The following is a 22,365-nucleotide window of genomic DNA, read 5'->3' as shown; positions in this document are numbered from 1 at the left end:
GTGGAAGCAGGTCTCTTCCTCATTGCTAAATTTCCTCTGGGGATAAATAAAGTATGATTCTGAGATAAATTGATATAATTATGTAGGAGTATACATTTTTGTATACATAATTACCATGATATCAATGATGATATCATGATATCAGCAAAACTGCTGATTAAAATATGTACCAATACAATAAAACGAACATTATTTTTTGGTTCATCATTCATTGAAGCAAAATCCCACAAAAATTAAGTTTGGGACTATTTCACGGTTTGATACCATGGTATAAAAAATATTTTTGACAAAGTTAATACAGCCATAAAATACAGAATATTGTCACGCTATCTGAAATTTAAAGACAAAGTCACCCAAAATAAAATAATTGGTTTCCATAGCGACCGAGACGTAACATTGAGGAAGTGCAAACTTTCATCAAACATTATGGCTGACCGGGTCAAAATGTCTTTGGTGTGTATTTTTTTTTTACCATAGATGTGAAAAGATGGTGGATTTTTACATTTTCGTTTCCATGTATTAAATAGTTTTACTGTTTACGGATCATACTCCGACGGAGTAGGTGGCGGTAAAGGAAGTAGACGGTTGACATGCCGCCATTAAAAAAGAAAAAGGAGAAGAGGACACAGGAAACTAAAGAAGAAGAAGAAGAAGAAGAGGAGGCGGAGGAGGAGGAGGGGGAGGCGGTAGGAACGGCGTCCAGGTTTTACGCCTGCATTCAGGCCTGCTGAAAAAGGTTAGTCCTTCCTCTCCAGTGCACCCGACGGCTAGTCTAAGTTAGCATTGATGTGCAAAATGACCGGCTCTGGTGGCGAACGGATTAGCACAGCGCAGCTAGTGTTAGCTTGCTGACTGACACCAAGTGGGTTAGGGTTAGGGCTGCTGTAAACACCAGTTTGTTAGCCTGGCGTAGTTTTGTCACAGGACAGGAGGGTAAACGACGCGATGTTGGACACGTCTCTTCTCATGAGCCAGCCGCTCCGTGCATAACGACGCTTTCTGCCGCAAAAAAAAAAACAAAAAAAACAAAACAGGTGGCGCAAGTCGTGACAGCATGGCGGCCGCTGCAGCGCCAATGTGGGACGAGCACCAGGCGTATGAGGAGCTACTGTACTGGGACAGTCTGATCCAGCAGGGTCACCGCCTCCTCCCGCATGACTTTGACAGGTACTTTTGGTTTGAGGGGAGGGAGGAAAAACAAAAACACACAAAAAAACAAAACAACACAGTGAGCTAAAGTATCTGCATTGACAGATTTTTACATTGCAGTACATTCAATTGCAAGTAATCTGATGTGCATGATATCTAGGAATGGATGGATGAAGCCTCAGATGACACTCCAAATTTGCCTGGTTTAAAAAAAAAAAAAAAAAAGACACATTGAGCTTTGCACTGCCTTGAAAGCAGTGCAGTCAAAAGGTCATTGACTTTGTGTGTATGTGTGGGTACGTGTACACGCTACAAAATCATGTAATTGTTCAGTAAGTTTCATCAGTGAAAATCTTACCATACTGTAACAAATGCAAGTGAATTTGGGGCCCTTTCTGTGGAAACGTGAGACATGGGACAATATCAAAACTGTATGTCATTATTATCCTGGCCAAAAATAATTCTCTCTTCTCTCTCAGAAATTTTTTCATCCAGCCTATTTTTCAACTGAACTTCAAACCAACCATCAATAACAATAATAAAGAGAAAATCATAACAAAAAGAATGAAAGTCACAAACGTATCCCACAGATACACACGCACAAAAAAGTATTTTTTTTTTTTTTTTTTTTTTTTTTTTTTTTTTAGCATCGACCAAGTCAAAGGGCATGTTGCGAGTGATCTGATCGGTAAATGCATTCTCCTTTTCATGTCAAAATGAATTTGCCAAATACACATGTTAATTGTTGTGCTTCTTAGCATTTACCAAACAACTATTTGGGTTTAATCACTTGCTCTCGTCATAAACATCTGACGTTGTTGTCAGGGCTGTGTTCATTTTGTGACATTGGCCTTCTAGATACGAGGAGCTGCGTTACTGGTACGACTGTCTGTGCTACGAGGAGGAACTGAGACAATATCATGACTACATTGCTGCTATTGAGGAGATTGAAGATAAACAGCATTATGAGGTTATTCCTTCTCCTGCTAAATGGATTAAGGCTTTTTTTTCCAAGTTCTTTTAAATCACGCACTTCCCAACTTTTAACACAAATTTGACACTTTTAATTTCAATGATTGCTTTGCTTTTGTGTTTTATTATAATATATCATAGCAGCTAGTGAATAGGTTAAGAATTTCATGACTACTCAATTTTCAGGCATTATAAAATTATTCCAAATGATTAGTTGTGTGATTACAGTATGTACAATATATTTATGTTTTCCTCTTCTCCAATGTGAACTTTCCCTTTCTGTTTTTTCTGTGAAGGAGGCTTCCTCCCCTCAGGTGCGCACGCCCTATGATCGCCACGTGATGGCCAAGCATTCTGAAGTGTATCCCTCAACAGAGGAACTGGAAGCGGTGCAGAAAATTGTCTCCCATGTGGAGTGTGCTTTGAAGACTGTGTCAGACCAGATGGATATTCCCAAAGATGGCCAAGAAAGCACAGAAGCACAGAGGTAAGCAAATTGCTCTCTTAGTGGCTATAACATTCATAGATCAGCCATAACATTATGGCCACCTGCCTAATATGGTGTAGGCCCTCTTCTTGCTACCAAAACAGCCCTGGCCCATTGCACCCCAGACTGCAACCTGTGAAGATGTGCTGTGGTATCTGTTACCTAGATGTTAACAGCAGAGGTTTAACAAATAAATTTGATGACACTCAGGAAGTTATTCACGTCACCTGTCAGTGTTCATAACGTTATAACTGACCGGCCTTTTAAATTAAATTTACTGTTCACTCCCCACCCCCCTCAATTTTTATATGAATAATCTTCATCATTTATTCTATTTTATTCCTTGCCATCTAAGTACTGATCCACAAGAGCGTGTCCTGCGTGGGGTTATGAGGGTCGGCCTGGTGGCCAAGGGACTTCTGCTGAAGGGAGACAAGGACCTGGAGCTGGTACTGCTTTGTTCCAACAAACCTACAATCAACCTACTTCAACAAGTGGCAGAAAAGCTGACTGCACAGTTAGAGGTAGAGATGTACCCAAAGCTGTTTCATTTACAATAGCATAGGTCAAGATCTATTTGAGAATGAGTCCCATTTGTGCATTCCTGAGTTTTGTTCCTTTGTTTAATAGTCGATTTCAGCGGAGACGTATACAGTAAGCCAGTGTCCAGGGGATGCATCCATTGTTGTGACAAGCACAAAGGAGTTAGCCCTGACTCTCACTATCCACTTGACCTCACCTCTTGTCAGGACGGAGCAAGAGAGTAAAGCTGAAGAAGAAGAAGAAGAAGGTAGATATGTTGGTCTAGCCTGCAACTAGACATCAGCTACCATAAAGGCTGATCAGTGTGTTCTCAGTGTACAGGCACTATACTGCTCCACTGATCTGTAACTTTACATCTCAAACATGAAACAACTCAGTCATCAGAATTGACCTCTCATTAAACCTCAGTGGAGCTTGTACAGTGTCTGTCTCAGACCAAGGCCAGTGGACAACCAACAAATGTTGGCTCTCCACTCGCTCAAGAGTCCTGTCGTCGTTTTGTGACAAACTGGTGTTTGCCAGCAACAAATTTCCTATATAGTTGCTGACACATTGTGCACATGTTATTAATAAGAATGCCTCAGTCTTTAAAAAAAAAAAATTCTTGTTGAAATGTTTTCATGTTTAACGTGAAGGCTTTTTCAAGAATAACAAATTTAAGCGCGCACTGCATGTACTGTTGCTGACCATGTACATTTGAAACCAGCTGCAGCAAAACTGATCTGAAATGAGTTTTCTCTGGTTTGCAATGAGAGAATTTTAAATTCAGGAAGGGAAAAAAGCGGGGAAAATCATTGTCTCTTCATATATAAATGAGTTTGTGAAGTGTTTATGGAGCTTCCGTGGTAATCAGCATGAGTAGTATTTATTTTTATTTATTTATTTATTTTATTTATTTATTTTTTTTCACAAGAGTCTGAAGCCACAGTGAGCTTGTTTTAAAGGTCGGGGGAGTTTGCTGAAGCCCCAAATACAGAACCATACCAGTCTTAGTGCAGTTTTAGTCCATTTACTACACTGCACATTGGGGGCAGCACATTTGAAATCATAATTTTCATGGCTTAAGATTCCTCCATGCCTTGGTGCAGCAGCAACTGTTTAGGGTCTATACAAGTATATTAAATAAAATGCTCCGTATACAACATTCAACTGCTTGTCAGTTGCATTTCGTGGGTGGACTAATTTGACTGCTGCTGCTGTTGAGAACCATTTAGACCGCTGTTGTTGTACTGCATCTTCTTTATTGTGCTTAATGATTTTTTTTTTCTTAATTTATTTATTTCATAATAAAAATAGGAAATTTACATTACATTATCTTTCCTGCCTAGTTCACTAAAATTAAATGCAGATTTCATGTCAAAGTTGACCTTCAAGTAAGTATTTGAACAGTTTTAACAATTCTGGGTGTCCTCTCATTCATTGAACCGTTCATTATGACACAGTATTAAAATCGACTGCATTAGGGAAAGGTTAGCCGAATTGTAACTGTAGTGTAGAACATTGGCTAAAATTTGCACACAGCAGGTATGGCTCTGTGGTTTTCTAACATTAGAACAGGGGCTCCATCAGTTTTGCTGCAGTGTGGTGCAGACGTCTAAATGCTTGTGATTTACAACTGATTGCCTTTTAGTTTGTCAAGTTTTTTAGGAACGCTGGACCTTTGACCAACTGGACACACTGTCTCAGGAGGGGGGGAAAGCAGCAAACCCAACCCAAGGCTCTGAGGGAAGGGGGTATAGTAGTTTTTACTCAGTGCATACATTAACAACATGCTATGCAATGTTGTAAACACTACTGTGTCTCTATGACAGTTCCACTTTGTACACGCTGTGGAAATTTAGCTGGGATTGGTCACACATGTTGGGACCAACATTACACATTAGGTGCTTGGGAACCCCCTTTCCCTACTGCTGGTGGTTTGTGGAAAGCTGCTACTCCCTGAGCTGCAAGACAGAGCCGACCCCCTTGGTCAAACTGTACCTTTTCTTCTTACCCCACCTCGTCAATAGAAACGCGAACAGTCAACGATCCGCCGGACGTTCTGGACAGGCAGAAATGCCTAACTGCCTTGGCGTCTCTCCGCCATGCCAAGTGGTTCCAGGTTTGCATTCACGTCCTTATTTGTACATAAGGTTGAACTGTTTCCTGAAGTGACCTCTTTATTTAGTCTCAATTTATTGAGAGTGACAATTTTGAACTGTTTGTTGATGTAGCTCGTAATCCTAAAAGGTCACAGTTTAAGGATTTTTGGAAGAGTGGTCTGCTGATCCATACCAGTGACAAATTAAATCATTGGTATTGATACCAGCATACAATTTAAATTATTCAAATCTCGCCTGCCAGACTGAGCTGTCTTCATTTCAACACTTTTATTGTGCAGCAAGTGAACATAGATGTCTAATATACAGGGGTGTCCAAAGGTCAGAGACTGCCTTAGCTTCCAAGTGAATGGGAAAGTGGTCTCAGATGTTTGGACCCTACTGTATTTTAATATATGTATATATGTATCAGTTCCAAAAGTTGTTTGTCTGCAGATGGCTCAGTTTTTCTGACCTCTCTGCCTGCTTTGTTTTCCGGGTCTTTTTGTGAGAACCCTGAAAGCACAGGGCTGAGGTCTCATGGGTGAGTCAGCAGCTCCTCTAACTGAAGTGGTTTGGGTTTGTGTCTCCAGGCCAAAGTCAGCGACCTGAGTTCAGCTGTTGTTGTGATCCGGATCATGAGGGACTTGTGTAACCGTGTTCCTACCTGGATGCCACTCTCAGGCTGGGTGAGGAAGTTGTTGTTACACATTAGTAGCTATATATCTTGATTAATAGTGTCTTTACTTCTCTGATTGTTTTTCCACACAGCCTCTTGAACTGCTTGTAGAGAAGGCTATTTGCACATCTGAGAGACCAATGGGGGCTGGCGAGTCCTTCCGCAGGGTTTTGGAATGTGTTGCCTCTGGAATTCTCCTGGAAGGTGAAGCTTATAAAACTAACAATGTTTATCCACCGTGCCTCAGCATTATTTTACTCATTGATCTGTATTTGCAAAGATGGCCCTGGAATCAAAGATCCATGCGAGAAGGAAACAGTCGATGCCACTGAAAATTTAACTCTGCAGCAACGTGAAGATATCACACAGAGTGCTCAGGTAAGATGAGGCTGCTAATACATGCAAACACAAATGTACTCCTATTTTTGAAATATGAAGTCTCAATCTCAATGTCAAGTGGGTTTTTTTGTGTTTTTGTTTGCTAAAATGTATATTTTAGTTTGCCTTGAGGCAGTGTGCATTCGGACAGATGCACAAGGTGTTGGGAAGAGACTACAAGCCTATAAAGCCACGGAAAAATATGGGAGCCAGTGGCAAAGACAGCACAGGTACTTCAGTGTCCAAAATCTTTCCCCTTTTCAAGTCGTTCATTCATTGCTTTAATGAAAAAGATCTGTTGTGCCTTGTTTCATGTAGCTCAGATAGATCCTGCTGGTCCTTTCAGCTTGCCAGCTAAGAGACCATACTCTGAAATGGAGAAAGAAGAGGATGAGCCTCATCTCAATAGCAAGCAGAGGAAGTTTCTCAAGTTCCAGAAGCGATTTCAGAGGAAGTCATGTTAGTAATTACTGTTGAATAATTCTTTTGGATTGTGGATACGTTAGCCTGCAGGTTTTAAACATTTAGTGAACAGAAGAAAATTTCCCTAATCAAAGTATTTATCGTTAACATTCACACATTCTCACATAGTCACATTCCCACAGTGGAAAAAAAAGGCTGTTTTACACAGCTGGTAAGGCATTAATGTTGTTACAAATTAAAGCTAGCAGCAGAGGTGGTCACAGGGTGAGAGTCAAATTTACTTTGTTTTCTTACAACTTCTCCTTGACCCCTGGTGAATAACATCATGAGAGCAATAAAAGATTTTTAGGAGTATTCATAAGGACTGGAACAACCAACCTTATTACATTACTTATTTAATATTAAAACCTTTGGTTTAATATTAATATTATTAAATAAGGTAACATGAAAAGAAAACAATAAAAGAAACAAGCAAGAAGTCAATACAAGTTAGACATAAGTGTGTAGTTTTCTAGAATGTGCACTCCTGCCATTGTTATTCATTTGTTGAGTAGAGAAAATAAACTTTCAGTGCAATTTATAGAATTACAGATTGTTTAACTAGAATTTTGGACAGATAAGAAAGAGAAGTGTATATACTTGGATCTGAACAACATCTTTGCCTCTCCTTTCCTAAAGGTTGCCCTGATTTTAAAGGAGATAAGATAGGAAGCAGCGGAGTATCCTGACTTTGTCCAGCTCTTATGGCTGCTGCTGCTGAGATACATCTAGGTCATTTCACTCAGTTAAAAACCTTCCTGAATTTTTTTTGCTGCCAACATTTTTATTACACTTCACAACTTTGATTCTGAGCATAGTGGTAGCTTCATTTGGTTTGGTGGAAACAAGCAAAGTAATCATAGAAGCATTGCAGCCGAATATCTGTTGATGATTGACCTTAGATGTGAAAACTGAAAATTGGCCTTAAACATATCAGGTTGCTCAACACAGTGTCAGTGTAAACAATAATTTGACTCAACTTTGTATGTGTTGAATTAAATATTTCTGTCTTTACCTGTCTTAATCTGTTCCTTTTCACTGTAGTCACTGATGATTTTAGCATGAATGCCGTGATGCGTCTGAACCAGTACAGGCCCGGTCTGGAGTACCGGCTTACATCACAAACTGGTCCAGTTCATGAGCCAGTCTTTACAATGGCTGTGGACTTAAATGGGAAGACTTACGAGGCCACTGGGCCTTCCAAACGAGCAGCCAAGCTGAATGTAGCCACCAAGGCAAGACTCTTGTAGTTCTCTCCACAAATGTGTGTTAATCATTCTGTCCCAGTTCATATCTTGGCAACGATGGCAAATCCAGTCCAAGTGTCTTTGTTGACCTGCTGTCTTCAAATGGGCAATGTTAATCAAATAATGTTTTGAATTTCGGCTTTTACAGGTCCTGCAGGATCTCGGCCTCCCCACAGGCTCTGAATTGAAATCAGAGTCCAGTGTTGACAGTGAAGGAACCCAGGAATCAGCTAAAGCTGCTACCCCATCCTCTGCTACATCAGAAGAAGTATGTACATACCTTCGTCCTCCTGAGAGCTGTATTAACGTATAGTTGTATGTCTCTAACAGGCAATTATTGTTTGTCGCTTTACTGTTAACAGAGTGGTCAGGGACCCATCTTGACCAAAAATGGGAAAAACCCTGTGATGGAACTAAATGAGAAGCGGCGCAGCCTCAAGTATGAGCTGTCTGCTGAGACAGGGGGCTCCCATGAAAAATGTTTTGTCATGGAGGTGAGTCGCGCCATCACACACAAGAGAAATGATGATTGAAAGCTTTTTCTTGTTTTTCTCCATCCTTTGCTTTCCAAGTGTGTGTTGAATGTTAAAAGTGGAGCTCTTTAGTTTATCTCTCTATTGATGTACGTCAAAATGTCTGACCATGGCCATCTGCCAAAGTAAAGCGTTAGAGCCTCTGAGCCAGAAGCTGCCTATGAATTTCTGTGGCAGACAGAAAGACTGGGAACACTGGATGCATCTACATTGTGGAATGTCTTTGTTTTAATTTCCTGACATAAGAGCACATCTAACGCATCACAATGGTGTCACATGATCTAGACAGCCTGCGTCTCAACTATTTTCTGATAGAACTCACCTCTGCAGCAAAAGTAGATTTAAAAAAGGTATTGGCATTTTGACATAACAAGCAACATTGCACACAACTGCGACAAATTACTCAGGTCTTTCTGTATAGCCTGAATCTAAAAAAACACCAAAAACAAATTTAGTTTTAATTATTACAGTTGTTTGATTCAGAGCCAATTTAGGCACATTTACTTTAAGAAATAAAGCAGAAATGAATTTTAAATGAGTTAAGGTGCTCTGTAGTTTAGAAATACTCATACAATTTATCTAATGTGTCTCTGATATAACAATTTCAAAAGGACAGAGACTTTGAGGTGTTTGGTTTGTGTCTCTCAGGTGGAGGTGGATGGGCAGAAATTCAAAGGGAGAGGTTCCAACAAGAAGGAAGCAAAGGCCTATGCTGCCCTCGCTGCCTTGGAGAAGCTGTTCCCAGACGACAATGGCGTGTCAAACACCAACAGAAATTATTCAAAGAAGAAAGTCACCTACACTGACATGGTAACAACGCAGCCGTTGGCCCCTAAAAATGTTTCATTTAAATAGAATTGGTGCATTCAAATGTCTGTTGTTTCGTGTTCAATAGCACATCCCTGGGTTCGGAACAATTCGCGGCATCCCCTCAGACTCTGGGTCCCGTGGCTGGGGTCCCACCAGGGGTCGTGGCCGAGGCAGAGGCAAACCGTTTCCATCAGGACCCAGCTATAACAAGAGTAAGGAACTTTACTCTTGGTAGCTTTTGGCCTGAATGTACCAACATCACCTTTTTAGTATGTGTGAGGAAATCAACTAAACTGTCATTTCTTTCCATTATTTTAAAGCCAACTACAGTTATGAGAGCAGCACTGGTACAGGTTATCGTAAGTATATACTGCTCATCTCACTTTAGATATACAATGTAGATATATTAGTTCTGTTTTATTTAAAGCAAATAAAGGTTCATGATTATTTATTCTTGGAAAAATAAGAACCCTAAAAACAAAGAAATCTTCACTTATCTTAAAGTGGTGTTGAAACTCAGAGTAAGCCCAATTCTCAAGGTACACCATTTATCCAATATGTTTATCCAAACATGAAACATGTGATTCTGTCATGTATGTTTGTCTCCCCCCCCCTCTTCTTTAGATAAGCTCTATGGTAACAACGGATCAAACACCACAGCCAGCATACCCAGCTCTACCATTTCAGGCAGCAACATCGGCTACGGCACTTTTTACCCTGAGAGCAACACCACCTATTCCTCTCCACCCGTCCCCAGCACCAACTACAGCACCACCAAAGTAGAAAGCTACCAGTCGATGCCTCCTCCCACTGACCAGGAGAGCCCCTACAGCTACGGTTATGGTGACGAGAAGAAGAAGTTGCTGACCCAAGGTCAGAACGAGGGCCAGGGAGATTACACTATGTACAGCACTGCTTACCCCAGCTCAGTGACAGGAGGCCAAGTGTACAATAATTATGGTGAGTATTGATGTCGGTGGTGAACCCATCCCTTTGTTTGTTTGCTCTTAAAAATAATCCATTACTGCAATTGGGTAGAAATGGAAAAAAATGACCCCCCGATGTTTAACCTGTTCCACAGGTTGGGGAAACCAGTCGTCCTGGGGCAGTCAGCAGGGCTACAGCATGTACCAGGGCTTCGGAGAACAAACCCAAGGCTCGTACTCTGGATATGGAGACATGAATTACTAATCTTCATGTCATGTACAGTGTTTTTTTTTTTTCCCCCCCTCCCACCTCACACAGCCACCTCTGATTGTTCACCCCTGATCATGATCCAGGAAAACTGCTTCTCTAAAAGAAAAAGTGTTCGTCTCCCCTCTAAACCTGGAGCTATGCTGTTTTGTTTTGTGTTGTTTTGGGTTTTTTTTAAGCACCCTCACGTTTTTAGTTGGCAGATGCAACTTTATGTTTTATTGAAGTCCCGGCTTTCTTTTAACTGTTAAAGCTTTCATCGTGCTCATGTTGATTGGGGAAAAAAAACATACCTGTTTTGTTTTTGTCTTGTTTTTTTGTGGTGTGGTTTTCATTTGTTTGTTTTTTTTTTTTAACCTAATGTACTGGCTGTGAATCAGTATGTGGCTTTGTTTTGAAGCCGCTTATACTGACGATTGAATCAGTCATAAAAGGCTCTAATCATTCTCACTAAATAAATGACTTTAGAGCAAAGTTTCTGACCCTCACTTTGCTGGTTCAAACAACTACAGAGTAGTGTTTCGATGTATGAAGCTGTAACATTGAGCTTGCGTTAGTTTTGACTGATCTGATCTGATTTCTGGAGAGAAGGTCGGAGTAGCTGCTCAGTTTCAGCAGAATTAAAAACAGCACACTGACATGACTGCTAGATAATGAAGGTGGAAAAAGAGCAATAAGAAGAAGAAACAATAGTATGAGAAATGTGTTTCAGCTGCCATACAGTCTCTGAACAATAACGTGTAAACAGCATGAAACTACACCACTACATTAAAATCTCCTTTCTGGTGACAAGTCAAATTTGAACATTGTGTAAATACAGCAAGTCAGGCTGAGCAAAGATGTATAGTCTCTGTTTCGTTTTCTTTGATTCCTCAAACTGGTTGCTGTACAATCAACCAAACTATCATGTAAAAATCTGCCTTCTAGATTGATTTGATTTATATTTTTAGGGGAGTATTCACTCCCAGTTTATGATGCACCGACAATAACATGCAAAGCCAATTAAGTGATTACGTGTTTGCATTAAAGCCAGAGTAAGCCTGTCAGATTTAAAATGACAGATGTAGCGTGGAAATACAGGAAGTGTGCAAAACAATAAGAATGAGAAGAAAAATCTACTTCCTTTTCCCGATTTATCCAAATATATGGACACCCAAGGTTAAAACAGTGGAGGAAACAGTTAACACTAAAGTGGAAAATGTTATGTCTAGACACCAGCTATAATAATGGTGTGGAATCACGTGGCTGTGATGACCCTCAAGTCCCAAGACTGAGTCAGGGTGTGAGCAACGATCATGCCCTTGTTGCGTGTCCTAGAGGAATGTGGATAAAAGGAGGACAGGAAAAGCGCTGCAAGGACAGGCGGTGTCCCGTCGCACACCTCAACAGTGAGTGCTTTTTCTTTCAAATTGCTATCTATTCAAACTGCTTCTTTTGCTCTTGGTCAGAGAGGTTGCAGAATCTTCTGCTTTTTTTTTTTTTGTGCTGTCTGCTGAAGATGATGAAAGTTGTTTGATCTGTATGTTGGGATTCTTACTCACTGGAAGTGTGAGGTACACAGATATGCTTTGACAGCAAAGAGATCATGACCTCTGACCCCTGTGCTCAGCCTCACAGTCATTGCTGCTTTGATTAGCTTCCATTAGCAGCAGCTGGGATATGTCAGCCTGAGGCTGCAGCCAATCACAGGTCTCCTGTAGGCAGAAAAAGCCAGAGGCCATAGTGCTCGGTTGGGTAGGGTGGTTGTGGTAAGCTGCAGCTGTGGAGCTGCCAGTCTTGTTTCTCTTCTGCTTTCTTTGCTGTTGCATGTGTTTCATTTCATTTTGGGACCAAACGTCTCGTATGTGTTCTGTTGCTGACTGACGCCTTTTCTCTTTAAAGATGGCACTTCTACTGACATCCGTCATAACTACTGCCATCTCCATGGCCTGCTGCTATCCCACTGCCTTCCAGGATCTGGTGGAAAGTAGCAGTAAGTATCGTTTCATGCTGTTTTGAACTCTAGTGGAGGTTTTTCCTGGATCTCCTCTTCTCTCCCAGGCAACAGAAGCTCCATCAAGTTCCTGGCTGTAGGCGACTGGGGTGGCGTGCCTTATCCCCCGTACATCACTGCTGTACAGAAGGCTACTGCTCGAGAAATGAGCAAAGTAGCAGACCAGATGGGAGCTGACTTTATTCTGGCCCTTGGCGATAACTTCTACTACAAAGGTGTAAACAGCGTGGATTCCCCTCGGTTTAAGGCAAGGCCACAAAACCTGTGATGCAATCTGCCAGAAATGGCGAATTACGTGGTGGTTGTTGTGGTTTAACTGTTCTGGCTCTTGCCATCAGGACACCTTTGAGGCTGTGTACACTGCAAAGTCTCTCAAAGTCCCCTGGTATGTGCTGGCTGGCAATCATGACCACGCAGGGAACGTCAAAGCCCAGATCGACTACAGCCACAGATCTGACAGATGGTGAGGAGCCACATAAAATCTACAGCCTCAAGTGCAAATTGTTTTTTAGTTAAGCCACTCTTACTCTGCCACTATCAGGAAGTTTCCATCCTATTATTACGAGCTGAACTTCCGCATCCCAAACACTGGGAAGATTCTGACCATCATAATGCTCGACACCGTCATGCTGTGTGGCAACTCAAATGACTTCACGGATGAGAAGCCCAGAGGCCCCCTGCGTAAGGTGGACGCCAACCGTCAGCTTACCTGGCTGCAGGGGAGACTGGCACGCTCCAAGGCAGACTTCCTGTTGGTGGCCGGCCACTATCCTGTGTGGTCGGTTTCTGAACATGGGCCAACAGAGTGCCTGCTGCAGAGGCTCCATCCGCTGCTCCTTAAATACAAGGCTACTGCCTATCTCTGTGGTCACGACCACAATCTGCAGGTTGGTGGTGGGTTTTTTTTTTTTTTTTTTTTTTTTTTTTTTTTTTTTTGTGCTGTGATTTGACATTTGGCTCCAATCCCTCTGTGCTACTGTCCTGTGCAGTACATTGAAGAGTCTGATGTTGGCTACGTGGTGAGTGGAGCTGGAAACTTCCTGGATCCCGACATCCGTCACTGGAACCACGTCCCCAAAGGTTCTGTGAAGTTCTTCACTGGCCAAGCTTCAACACTGGGAGGTTTTGTCCATGCAGAAGTCACCAAGAACAAGATGATTGTGACCTTCTTCCAGGCCAGAGGCACGTCTCTTTACCGCACCGTCCTCTCTCAAAGGCAGTTTAAGTAGGTGAACTAACAGGAACAGCTGAGCACATATGGTAGCTCACTGCACTGTAGCCAAAGACCACAGCACTGGCTGTTATTCCCCTATTTTAAACTCTGGCATTGATGTTCCAAGATGAATGTTTTTAAAAGAATCAACTAGTTTTATGTTTAAATTTACTGTTAAAAGAATAAATGGTTTGTAAAGAATCTTCCTTGTCAGTTTAGTTGCTGTCATATGACCATTTCTGCCACAAACTTGACTTGCTTTACTTTTGTCAGGAATGGAGGGGCATTTTTTTTCTCTCCCCCCTTCCTCTCTTCTTCTTCTTCTTCTTCTTCAAGGTGGGCTATGGCTGAGTGAAGCTGTATTACCTGTATATGCATCACCGAGGTCTGAGCTTTGTAAGGTCTTTCTGGTGCAGACTGAACCTATTGAGACTTGAGCCTTGGGTTAACATTTAACATGCTCAATCTACTTAATTTACAGGGAAATTTGACATGTGTATGTCGGCCAAGTATATCTGCCAAAGTTCTCTTGTGTATAAATATTCCAGTTTGTCTGTATCACCTGTATGCATGAAAAGGAACTGCTGATCTGGCACATTACTACTTTATTATTATTATTATTATTATTATTATTATAATATATATTTTTTGTCCGACATGGTGAAGAGATTTGCGCTTGTACTGTTTAAACAAATAGGTCCAGTATTGTGAACATGACTGACTTTACTCCGCTTTAATAGGCAGACCACTGAATACACTTAAGTTGGCGTTTAGAGATTTAAACATTAAAATTAATGGAATGACATCCCCTAACACATACTGAGCCATTACATATCTCATACTGCACATGCATTAGATTTATGCTCCTCGGAGCGTAGTGTCAATGTCGACAGCCACATTTCCACAGTGGCTGTTCCTTTGTCTGTCAGAGGACATCTGACCTACCAGAATAAACTCAACCAGCTAATGACAATCCACCTGGGTCTGAGGCAAAGACCAGAACAGACGCGTTTCCATTTTCTCTCCCTTTCATATGTAAAATTTAGATTTACTGTATGTGATTTTTTTTTTTTTTTTTTTTTGAGCAGAATGTTTTTAAATCTGCACAAACAAAATGAATGTATGCAAATAACTGCAGTATGTTATGTATATTTTATGTGCTGCCAAAGAGAATTTCCTCTTCCTTGTCCTAACCCCAGCCTGGTTTTTATAGGGCTGTTGATAGGTACTGCCCTGATCCAATTAGGATGAGTTACAATCTGCTGGTGTCATGGATTGTCAGACTGAGAGCTGGATTTAGAGAGCTGAGTCAATGCCAGCAAGAAACCAACCAAGTGTAAGCTGTCAATTAAGGATAAAGGGGAGGTAAGGCTCACTTAACACCACCTGATGTAAACTCCCTGGATTCGCATGTCAGGTTACACGTGTTGCTGACTACGCACTATTTGCATTTACAGTAACGGTGTACATGCACGTAATGATGCGTTGACTCTACGGGTGCTGGGTAGGTGCACTGATCTGTAAGAAGTAGAAAATTAGCATAGTTATCTAATCAATAATTATGAACTAACAATGCTTAAAAATGGCTCTTTTGATTTTAGTGGCAACATGCAGCTTTTATCAGGAAGAACGCCTCTCAGAATCCACTGTACATGGGCTGAACAGCAGATAAAGAGCCAGACACTTCTCTGAGGGTGGCTTAAAAACCAAACAATATAGCTACAAGCACATGATGTGCAGATAAACAACTCCTTCTTAAAAAAAAAAAAAAAAAAAAAACTTAAAAAATTATTTTTCAGTGGCTTAAAAAACAAGATTATGAACCAAAACAAAATGAGTTGCTAATAAAGTTTATTTTTGTAGCGCTCCAGCAGAGTTCAAACAAAGCCCTAGTTCATGTCGGCACACCGACAAACACTCGTATGTTGAAACCCACTCTTAGAAATAAAACATATACTGACCACCACCTGATTTGATGTTTACTCAATCAATTCAATGTCAGATTTTTATCAGTGGAAATGTCCCGGTCTCTGTGATCATGGATGATCTCTGCAGTCAAACCCTCAGGCACACATCCACCCGCTCAGTTACTGTATGTTTCAGATTTTACACTGAATGTCCAAAGCTGCAGTCTAATATTCCTGCAATCACATTTCAAAATCCAAACAGCTAATCTCAAAATGTCTCCTGACTCTGGTGAACACAAAAGGGTGATTTCACAAACAGACTATGTGCTTTGTGACTGAATCTGTATTTTGATCAGATGGCTCATTATGGTGACCAAAAGGTCCTGTTGCCCAGACATTGATAATATTAGGTTACCTGTAAATAAGAAAATATTTACACATTTGATGTTTCTGTGTCAGGTGAACTTCCTCAGCGTGACTAATGTGACAGGGCTCTGTAGTGTGGAAGCTTCTGGAGCATCACCTCCTCCAGGTCTGACCTTCTTTCAGTCTTTATTGGCTCCACCTTAAGCCCTAACCCCTCTGCTCCAGCTGGAGAGATCTTGTGCCATAAGTGTGTTTCCCATGGGTACACAGTGGACTGCAGGTCCATTAGATTTCCTGTCTGAGGAAAGAGGATTAGCAGACCTTTTATCCCCCCCAAGTCATACCTGAAAATAAATGACACATTTAATGCAGTCTGGTGACTTGCATAAATAAAGGCACTGGTGTGCGCTTCTTTAAAGGCACAGAGGTACCATGTGGCACCACGTTTTTCTGGCTGAGCCCCACCGACTCCACGCCTGTATGAAGAGCAGAGAAAAAGACAAATTCAACAGGAGATATAGCCAAAGTTGTTCTTTCTTTGGTAGGACGTCATCCATAGAACGGAAACGATAGAGAAAATCTTATTTTAGGCTCAGATATCACTTCTTTATGAAGGTTGAGGCAGCTTCGCAATTTGGCTACACTTCAAAATGCTGCCTGATTGTTTGTAGAAAGAAGAATTCACTTTCTGTCCTGTGTAGTGTCAATCCAGTGTCTCCACTTTTTTCTGCCTCAACTTTTTTTGCATGAATTTGAACAGCAACGGTGCCACCATGGAGACATCTGCCCAGGCCACAGACACGCAAGCCCTGCGTCTCACACGCAATCAATCAGACCCGCTCTGCTGAGCTCTCCTTCCTCCAGGCAACACCGACTCGACACATCCCCTCTCCCCTTCACCCCTCACCTGTCTGCACAGCCTCAGCCTGGATACAGTTAGTTCATGTCTTACAAATAAAATAACAAGGTAAGTTTCTGAAGTCCGCCCCATTCAGTTTAGTTATCCATTTCTACAGCTCAAAAGTAATAAAAGGGTGCTGTATTAAAGGCTAAGCTGCTCATCTAATCTTCTCTCCCTAATCTCTGACCCTCGCTGAATATGGAAGCTCTGGTTTTCACAGACGGAATGAGCAATGTTGCCTCAACGGAGTTCTCCCAAATTATGACAGAATAATTTGAATACATTGTTCATTAGGAGATAAGACAGCATAGGTGGAATAATCTTTTCAGATTTGGGCACAGACAGGGAGAAGCGGATAAATTCACCAAAGTGTATGTGTGTGAGGTCACCAGCTTCATGTGCTTTGAATGTCCCTGCTTTTCTCCATCTCAGAAATATCCTGCTTGAAATGCACCGTGAAATCTGACTTTTCGAGTTGTGTAACACTGTGTGCTTGTGTGTTTTGATGACAACAAGCAAAATAGGGAAACAATTTAATCATTGCACTAAAATACACAATATCACAATTTAACTCAAATGCCACGTTTAGATTTCTTCCTATTCAACACTGCAAAACTTTTTTGGCAGCCATTCAATGGTTACTCTTCGCGTGCGTAAAAAGGGAGCATCAAGGGAGTCATCTTAAATCGGTCGACTCCTCTAAGTGAATTAACTCATTAGTAATTTATCCTCCTTGAGACTGAGCATATATTTAGTATCAGAATAAGACAGACTCCAGGGGGAGCAAATGATAAACTCATCTTTTTTATTTGACAATAGAAGTCAACAGAAGTCTCCTGTGATGCTGAAACAGCTCCATGCATTCATTCCTTTCAGGCATTCATAATCTGAAAATATAATGTGTATTTACCTTAAAATCACCTGGAGTTAAATGACACAACCGTGTTGATGGCTAATGTAGAAATTGACTATTGAATTTGGATTATTTAACCTTATATAATGATAGAAGCTCTTGAAAATGCAAACAAGCATTGTTGAATCATCAGGATGATTTCCCTTTAATAAGTATAGCAAGTTGTACTGATCTATCTACACAGTCTGACAGGGGAAGAAGAATTATTATGATGCTAAATTGGCACAAATCCACTGAAATATTATTGAAGGCTGTCCCACCGAGCAAGTTGGAGCTCCTGAGGAAATTGAGTTTTGCCTTAGTCGGTTTCTCCAACAGAGTAACGTCACACTTGTCCAGCCACATTGCCTGCCCGTGTGTCTCCGGTTAAAAGCGAATAAAGCAACATCTTAATGCGCAGTTTGTTGTTGCAGGTCATATGATGCTGCTGGATCTGTTTACCGACACCTGTCTGTCCAGTGGAGAAGTGGAGAAGGTGAGACCAACAAGCTAAGGAAACTCAACTACCTGAAAACCTGAAGCGAGAGGGGAAAGGAACACAGATGATGCCCTGTATGAGATCTGTCTTGGGGCCATTCCCTCATGCATCGCTCTCCTTCGGGATTTGCTGGTTGTAGGATGGGCTGCCCACGCTGAGGGAGTTGGGGAAAAATGAAGGTATGTATGGGATGACGGACATCAGAGGGCTGGCCATTGGGCTGTCGTTGGGGGGCGTCATGGGGATAATGACGTCGTCCTGGTCCCACACGTGAAATGCATTCGGGTGGGAGTGGCAGAGGGCAGGTGGCATGTGAAGAGGGCTGATTCCCTCAACATCTCCTTCCTTTGAAGGGTCCTGGTCGACAGGGCCCAGCAAGCAGTCTGTGGACAGAGAGAGGAGGGAAGAAGTTACCCCCACTGTCTTTAGTCATTGGCACAGACAATTCCACTTACAACTCTGTTGAATTATTACGGTTTGTTACAGCACCTTTCTTTAGCTGCAGCAGGTAAAGTCAGAATACAAGTCAGGTTTTACTTTCACACATTTACCCATTGATGAAATATCTTATGTTATCTACATATTTGGTCAAAAATAGCTATTCATGTCAGAGTGGTTGTGCAAACAAAATTTGATTCAAAATGCTCACTGAGTTGAGCAGCATTCATAAAATATTTACCTTCGCCAAGAAGATTAAGTTTTCACTTCTGTTTGTTTATGTGGGAACTGGATTATGCAAAAGGTACAGAACTGATTTACAACAAACATTTGGGGCAGATTTGGATAATTTTTCTCTTAAGTTTGGTGGATGTTGTTTCACCTTGGCTCTGGCAGAGAAATTATTTTAGCCTTATTTAGTGAGTAAAGATGTCTAACATTTTCTCATCCTGCTCCAAGATTCCAGTTAGAAATATATTCCTCAGATATGATAAATATTGGTATAAAATGATAAAAAAAATGATCCTTTTTGCCTCTTTGGAAGCATTATGAATTCGTTCATACAACAATATATTGTATGACGTGGAGTGATGTGTGTCTAACAGACTAGAGCACCTGTGATATCCAGCATGAGGTCTTTGATGAGGTGACCCACGATGGCGTAAGCTACAGCGACCACCACCAGAGCGGCCATCAGGAGGTACAGAACAGATTTAGGCAGCTGAATGAGGTCCCTGGGTGGAGGTTTGTACTCCTTGTACAGAGGCTCCGTATTGTGAACCAAGAACTGGAAAGGTTGTCTGTCCTCGTCAGTGTAATTGAAGCTCTCCATATTCCCAGAGAAGGAGGCTGCAGTGCGCGATACTTATTCCATTACATTCAAAGGGAAAATGCTACCGGTTTGATAAACCACCTGCTCAGATGTCACACCCTAAAATGAAGAAAAAGCAAGGTCATGGTTAGGTTTTCTACTTAAAAAGTAGATATAATTTATATTTTAACAGACTTTAATAAAATTGACACTAGGTGCCTGTGCAGATATGTAGATAGACACACTCACTCTATATCTACCTTTTCATTTACTTTTTAAGAAATGTTAAGGTGGTTCTCCTTTACTTAACCAACATGAAAATAGACCGGTGTATAAATTCACCCACCTGTCAAAACCAGGTTTTTATCAGATCCCAGACAGAACACATTTGCATCTTTGCAGTGCTGTTTCCTTAACATCTCTCACCGCTGCCATGACTCTCTGGCCTCAGTACGCTTGCTGCTGTCAGTTCATCTATCAGGACACCTCGGACAGCCTGTGAGCCGTCTGCTGACATAATCCAGACTGTGGACAGCCACAGAGAGACTGAGGGAGGACGGGAGGGATTACAGCTCCAATCACAGCAGCGATCAATCAGTCTCTCATCCCACACAGATTACCTAATCCCCAGCAATCTGAGTGAGTGCTTTCTCCCCCATAATGCCACACACACACACACACACACACACACACAAAGGAAAAAAAATAAAATAAAATCCCAATCTTCACTAAGAAATTCTGAGTTATTTCGGGATCATCTGAAATAAATCCTCATTGTAATGACTTCCTGAATGAAAAGGCTGAAATGAAGTCCTGCTCGACTTTCAAGTTTCTCTCTGTTCTCACTGCTGTTTTATAATTTTTCGTTTTATCAGTGATCTCTATAAAAGATGATTCTTGTTTTTCATTTCAATTTAATGATGCAAATTATTTTGTGTTTTTAAACTTGATTACATTCATTTGATAGCAAGGAGACTTTAATAGAGTACCCAGATTTTTTTATTTTTTTATTTTTTTTTGGTTTGTTTGTTTGTTCTGAGTTACATTAAATCCATTTCCACCACCAGCATACAACTCGGGTGAGAAAACCTTTTATAATTTCGGTTTTAATAATTTTATAATTACAGTATATACAGATTACTCAAGTGAAACCTTTTAATGTCTGTAGGCAACAAAACAACACACATCTTTATATGTTTATTCATATTTATTGTGGTTTGTGGGTAAAGCTAAAGGAAATGCTCCGTCTCAAAGGTTAGCTGTGGCTAACGCTAAAACGCGTTGATGCTAGCTGTTGTCCGAACGGATTGCGTTTAATAATCACATAAAAATACATAAAGATTGTATTTCCCTGATTTATTTCTATTTCTTTCTTTCTTTCTTTCTTTCTTTTTCATCCAGTGAAATCCAGACTACAGACACAACTACACCAGGATGGATGTTTTCTTTGAAGGCCTGAGTTCACCGTCCACCTCCACATCCTCCGACCAGACCAGCCGTCCACAACCACACATGGTAACATCTGATTAAAGAAACCCTGTGAAAGCAACACATGAGCTTGTGTGGGCTTGTGTGGGCACAAAGCTCTGGGGAAAACAACATCCTCACGTTGTGGGAGGAAGTAATGATCTTCTGTAAAGAAGATGTGACAGAACCATTGCAAGAAGCCAAATTGAAAATAATGGGGGGGATAGAGCATAGTAATTTGATCACATGAAATATTGTGTAGCCATGATTGTTTTTTACACAAACAATTAAAAAGGGACTAAATTTTATTAGAAATATTTGCTGTTTTCACATCTGGAAGTGTTAATGTCAGTTTTTTGTTTTGTTTTGTTTTGTTTTTTTGTGCTTGGCAAAGCAGATAGGAGACACAGAGCATAACTTATCCACAGAGAAGGCCACATGTGGGAGCATGTCTGAGATTCAGGAGGATCATCTCAGGTATATAATCACCAACAAGTCCTGCACTGAAACAATTATTCATGTCTTGGTGTAATCTGTCTGTTCTCCTGAACACGCTAGCTGCCTCAGGATGAACAACACTATGCTCTCCATCAGCCACGCTAAGCCGACACCAAATTCTGCTTTTGTATCATCCACCCTATCCGACGTTTACTGTAGCTCACGCATAGAATACATCAGCACAAGAGTTCAGGAACTGGTAGAAAAGATCAACTGCAGCCGCACCAGTGACCAGAAAGTGATGGACAGCTTTCAGGAGAAGTTATCTGAGAAGGTACAAACTATCATTGAATGGATTTGGTTAAATTCAAATGTGTTTTTAATCCTGTTTACCTGCTATATCCATAATTACCAAATATTTGTTTCATGACTTCAATAATTGGCCTGAATGCACCTTGTGTGCTCAGTACTTATTATTAACTACCCAACCCCAGGTGTCAGAGACCTGCCAGCAGATGAAGGAGCTAATGTACGCTGTCTATGATGAGAACAGTAATGAGATGCAGATGAAGCTGCAGGAGCTGACTGAAGTGCTGGAGAGCTGCACCAAACTGAACAATGAGCTCCTGGAGGCCAGCCGGGCCCTGGCCAGTCTCAGAGAGAGCCTGGCCATTAGCCAGATGGCAATATCTCCCTAAATCAGTTGTTGTTCTGAATACGTTTAAGGATTCCTGTTTCGCATTTCACTGAGCATCCAGAATAGTTCACCTCATGTGCCCAAAAGCAGGAATGGGTATGTTTACAAATTTTTCTTTTCTCTTTCATCTTCTCCCTGTTTTTCCAAGAACACACACTGTTCCTCTGTAGTTCAAGTTACAGCTCACCATGACAGTCAAAGAAGACAGAAA

The 22,365-nt window shown here is 41.2% G+C and overlaps 2 protein-coding genes across 3 annotated transcripts; both read left to right on the top strand.

The window, feature by feature from the left end:
• The first annotated feature begins 655 nt into the window (after nt 1-655).
• Nucleotides 656-11,299, top strand: ilf3a (interleukin enhancer binding factor 3a). Of its 2 annotated transcripts, none has more exons than XM_029501091.1 (19): nt 656-1,167; nt 2,008-2,119; nt 2,418-2,608; nt 2,964-3,132; nt 3,239-3,398; nt 5,161-5,252; nt 5,823-5,918; nt 6,001-6,112; nt 6,189-6,286; nt 6,408-6,516; nt 6,605-6,745; nt 7,793-7,983; nt 8,144-8,263; nt 8,358-8,489; nt 9,177-9,338; nt 9,424-9,550; nt 9,659-9,697; nt 9,963-10,298; nt 10,420-11,299. In XM_029501091.1, exons 1-19 carry the CDS (start codon nt 1,055-1,057, stop codon nt 10,527-10,529), a joined length of 2,610 nt encoding a protein of 869 aa, XP_029356951.1. In that variant the 5' UTR covers nt 656-1,054; the 3' UTR covers nt 10,530-11,299. The 2 variants fall into 2 exon arrangements, with proteins under 2 accessions (XP_029356951.1, XP_029356950.1); XM_029501090.1 differs by having other exon boundaries at nt 5,158-5,252.
• Nucleotides 11,300-11,877: 578 nt separating this feature from the next.
• acp5a (acid phosphatase 5a, tartrate resistant) lies at nt 11,878-15,534 on the top strand. The gene is made up of 6 exons (XM_029505735.1): nt 11,878-11,920; nt 12,414-12,504; nt 12,573-12,772; nt 12,864-12,988; nt 13,067-13,412; nt 13,515-15,534. The coding sequence occupies exons 2-6, from the start codon at nt 12,414-12,416 to the stop codon at nt 13,752-13,754; spliced, it is 1,002 nt and encodes a 333-aa protein (XP_029361595.1). The 5' UTR covers nt 11,878-11,920; the 3' UTR covers nt 13,755-15,534.
• Nucleotides 15,535-22,365: the final 6,831 nt, after the last annotated feature.

Source organism: Echeneis naucrates, chromosome 1 (genome assembly GCF_900963305.1).
Source record: "Echeneis naucrates chromosome 1, fEcheNa1.1, whole genome shotgun sequence".
Classification (NCBI taxonomy): Eukaryota; Metazoa; Chordata; class Actinopteri; order Carangiformes; family Echeneidae; genus Echeneis; species Echeneis naucrates.
The sequence above is the reverse complement of the archived record's forward strand: the minus strand, read 5'-3'. Positions and strand labels throughout refer to the sequence as shown.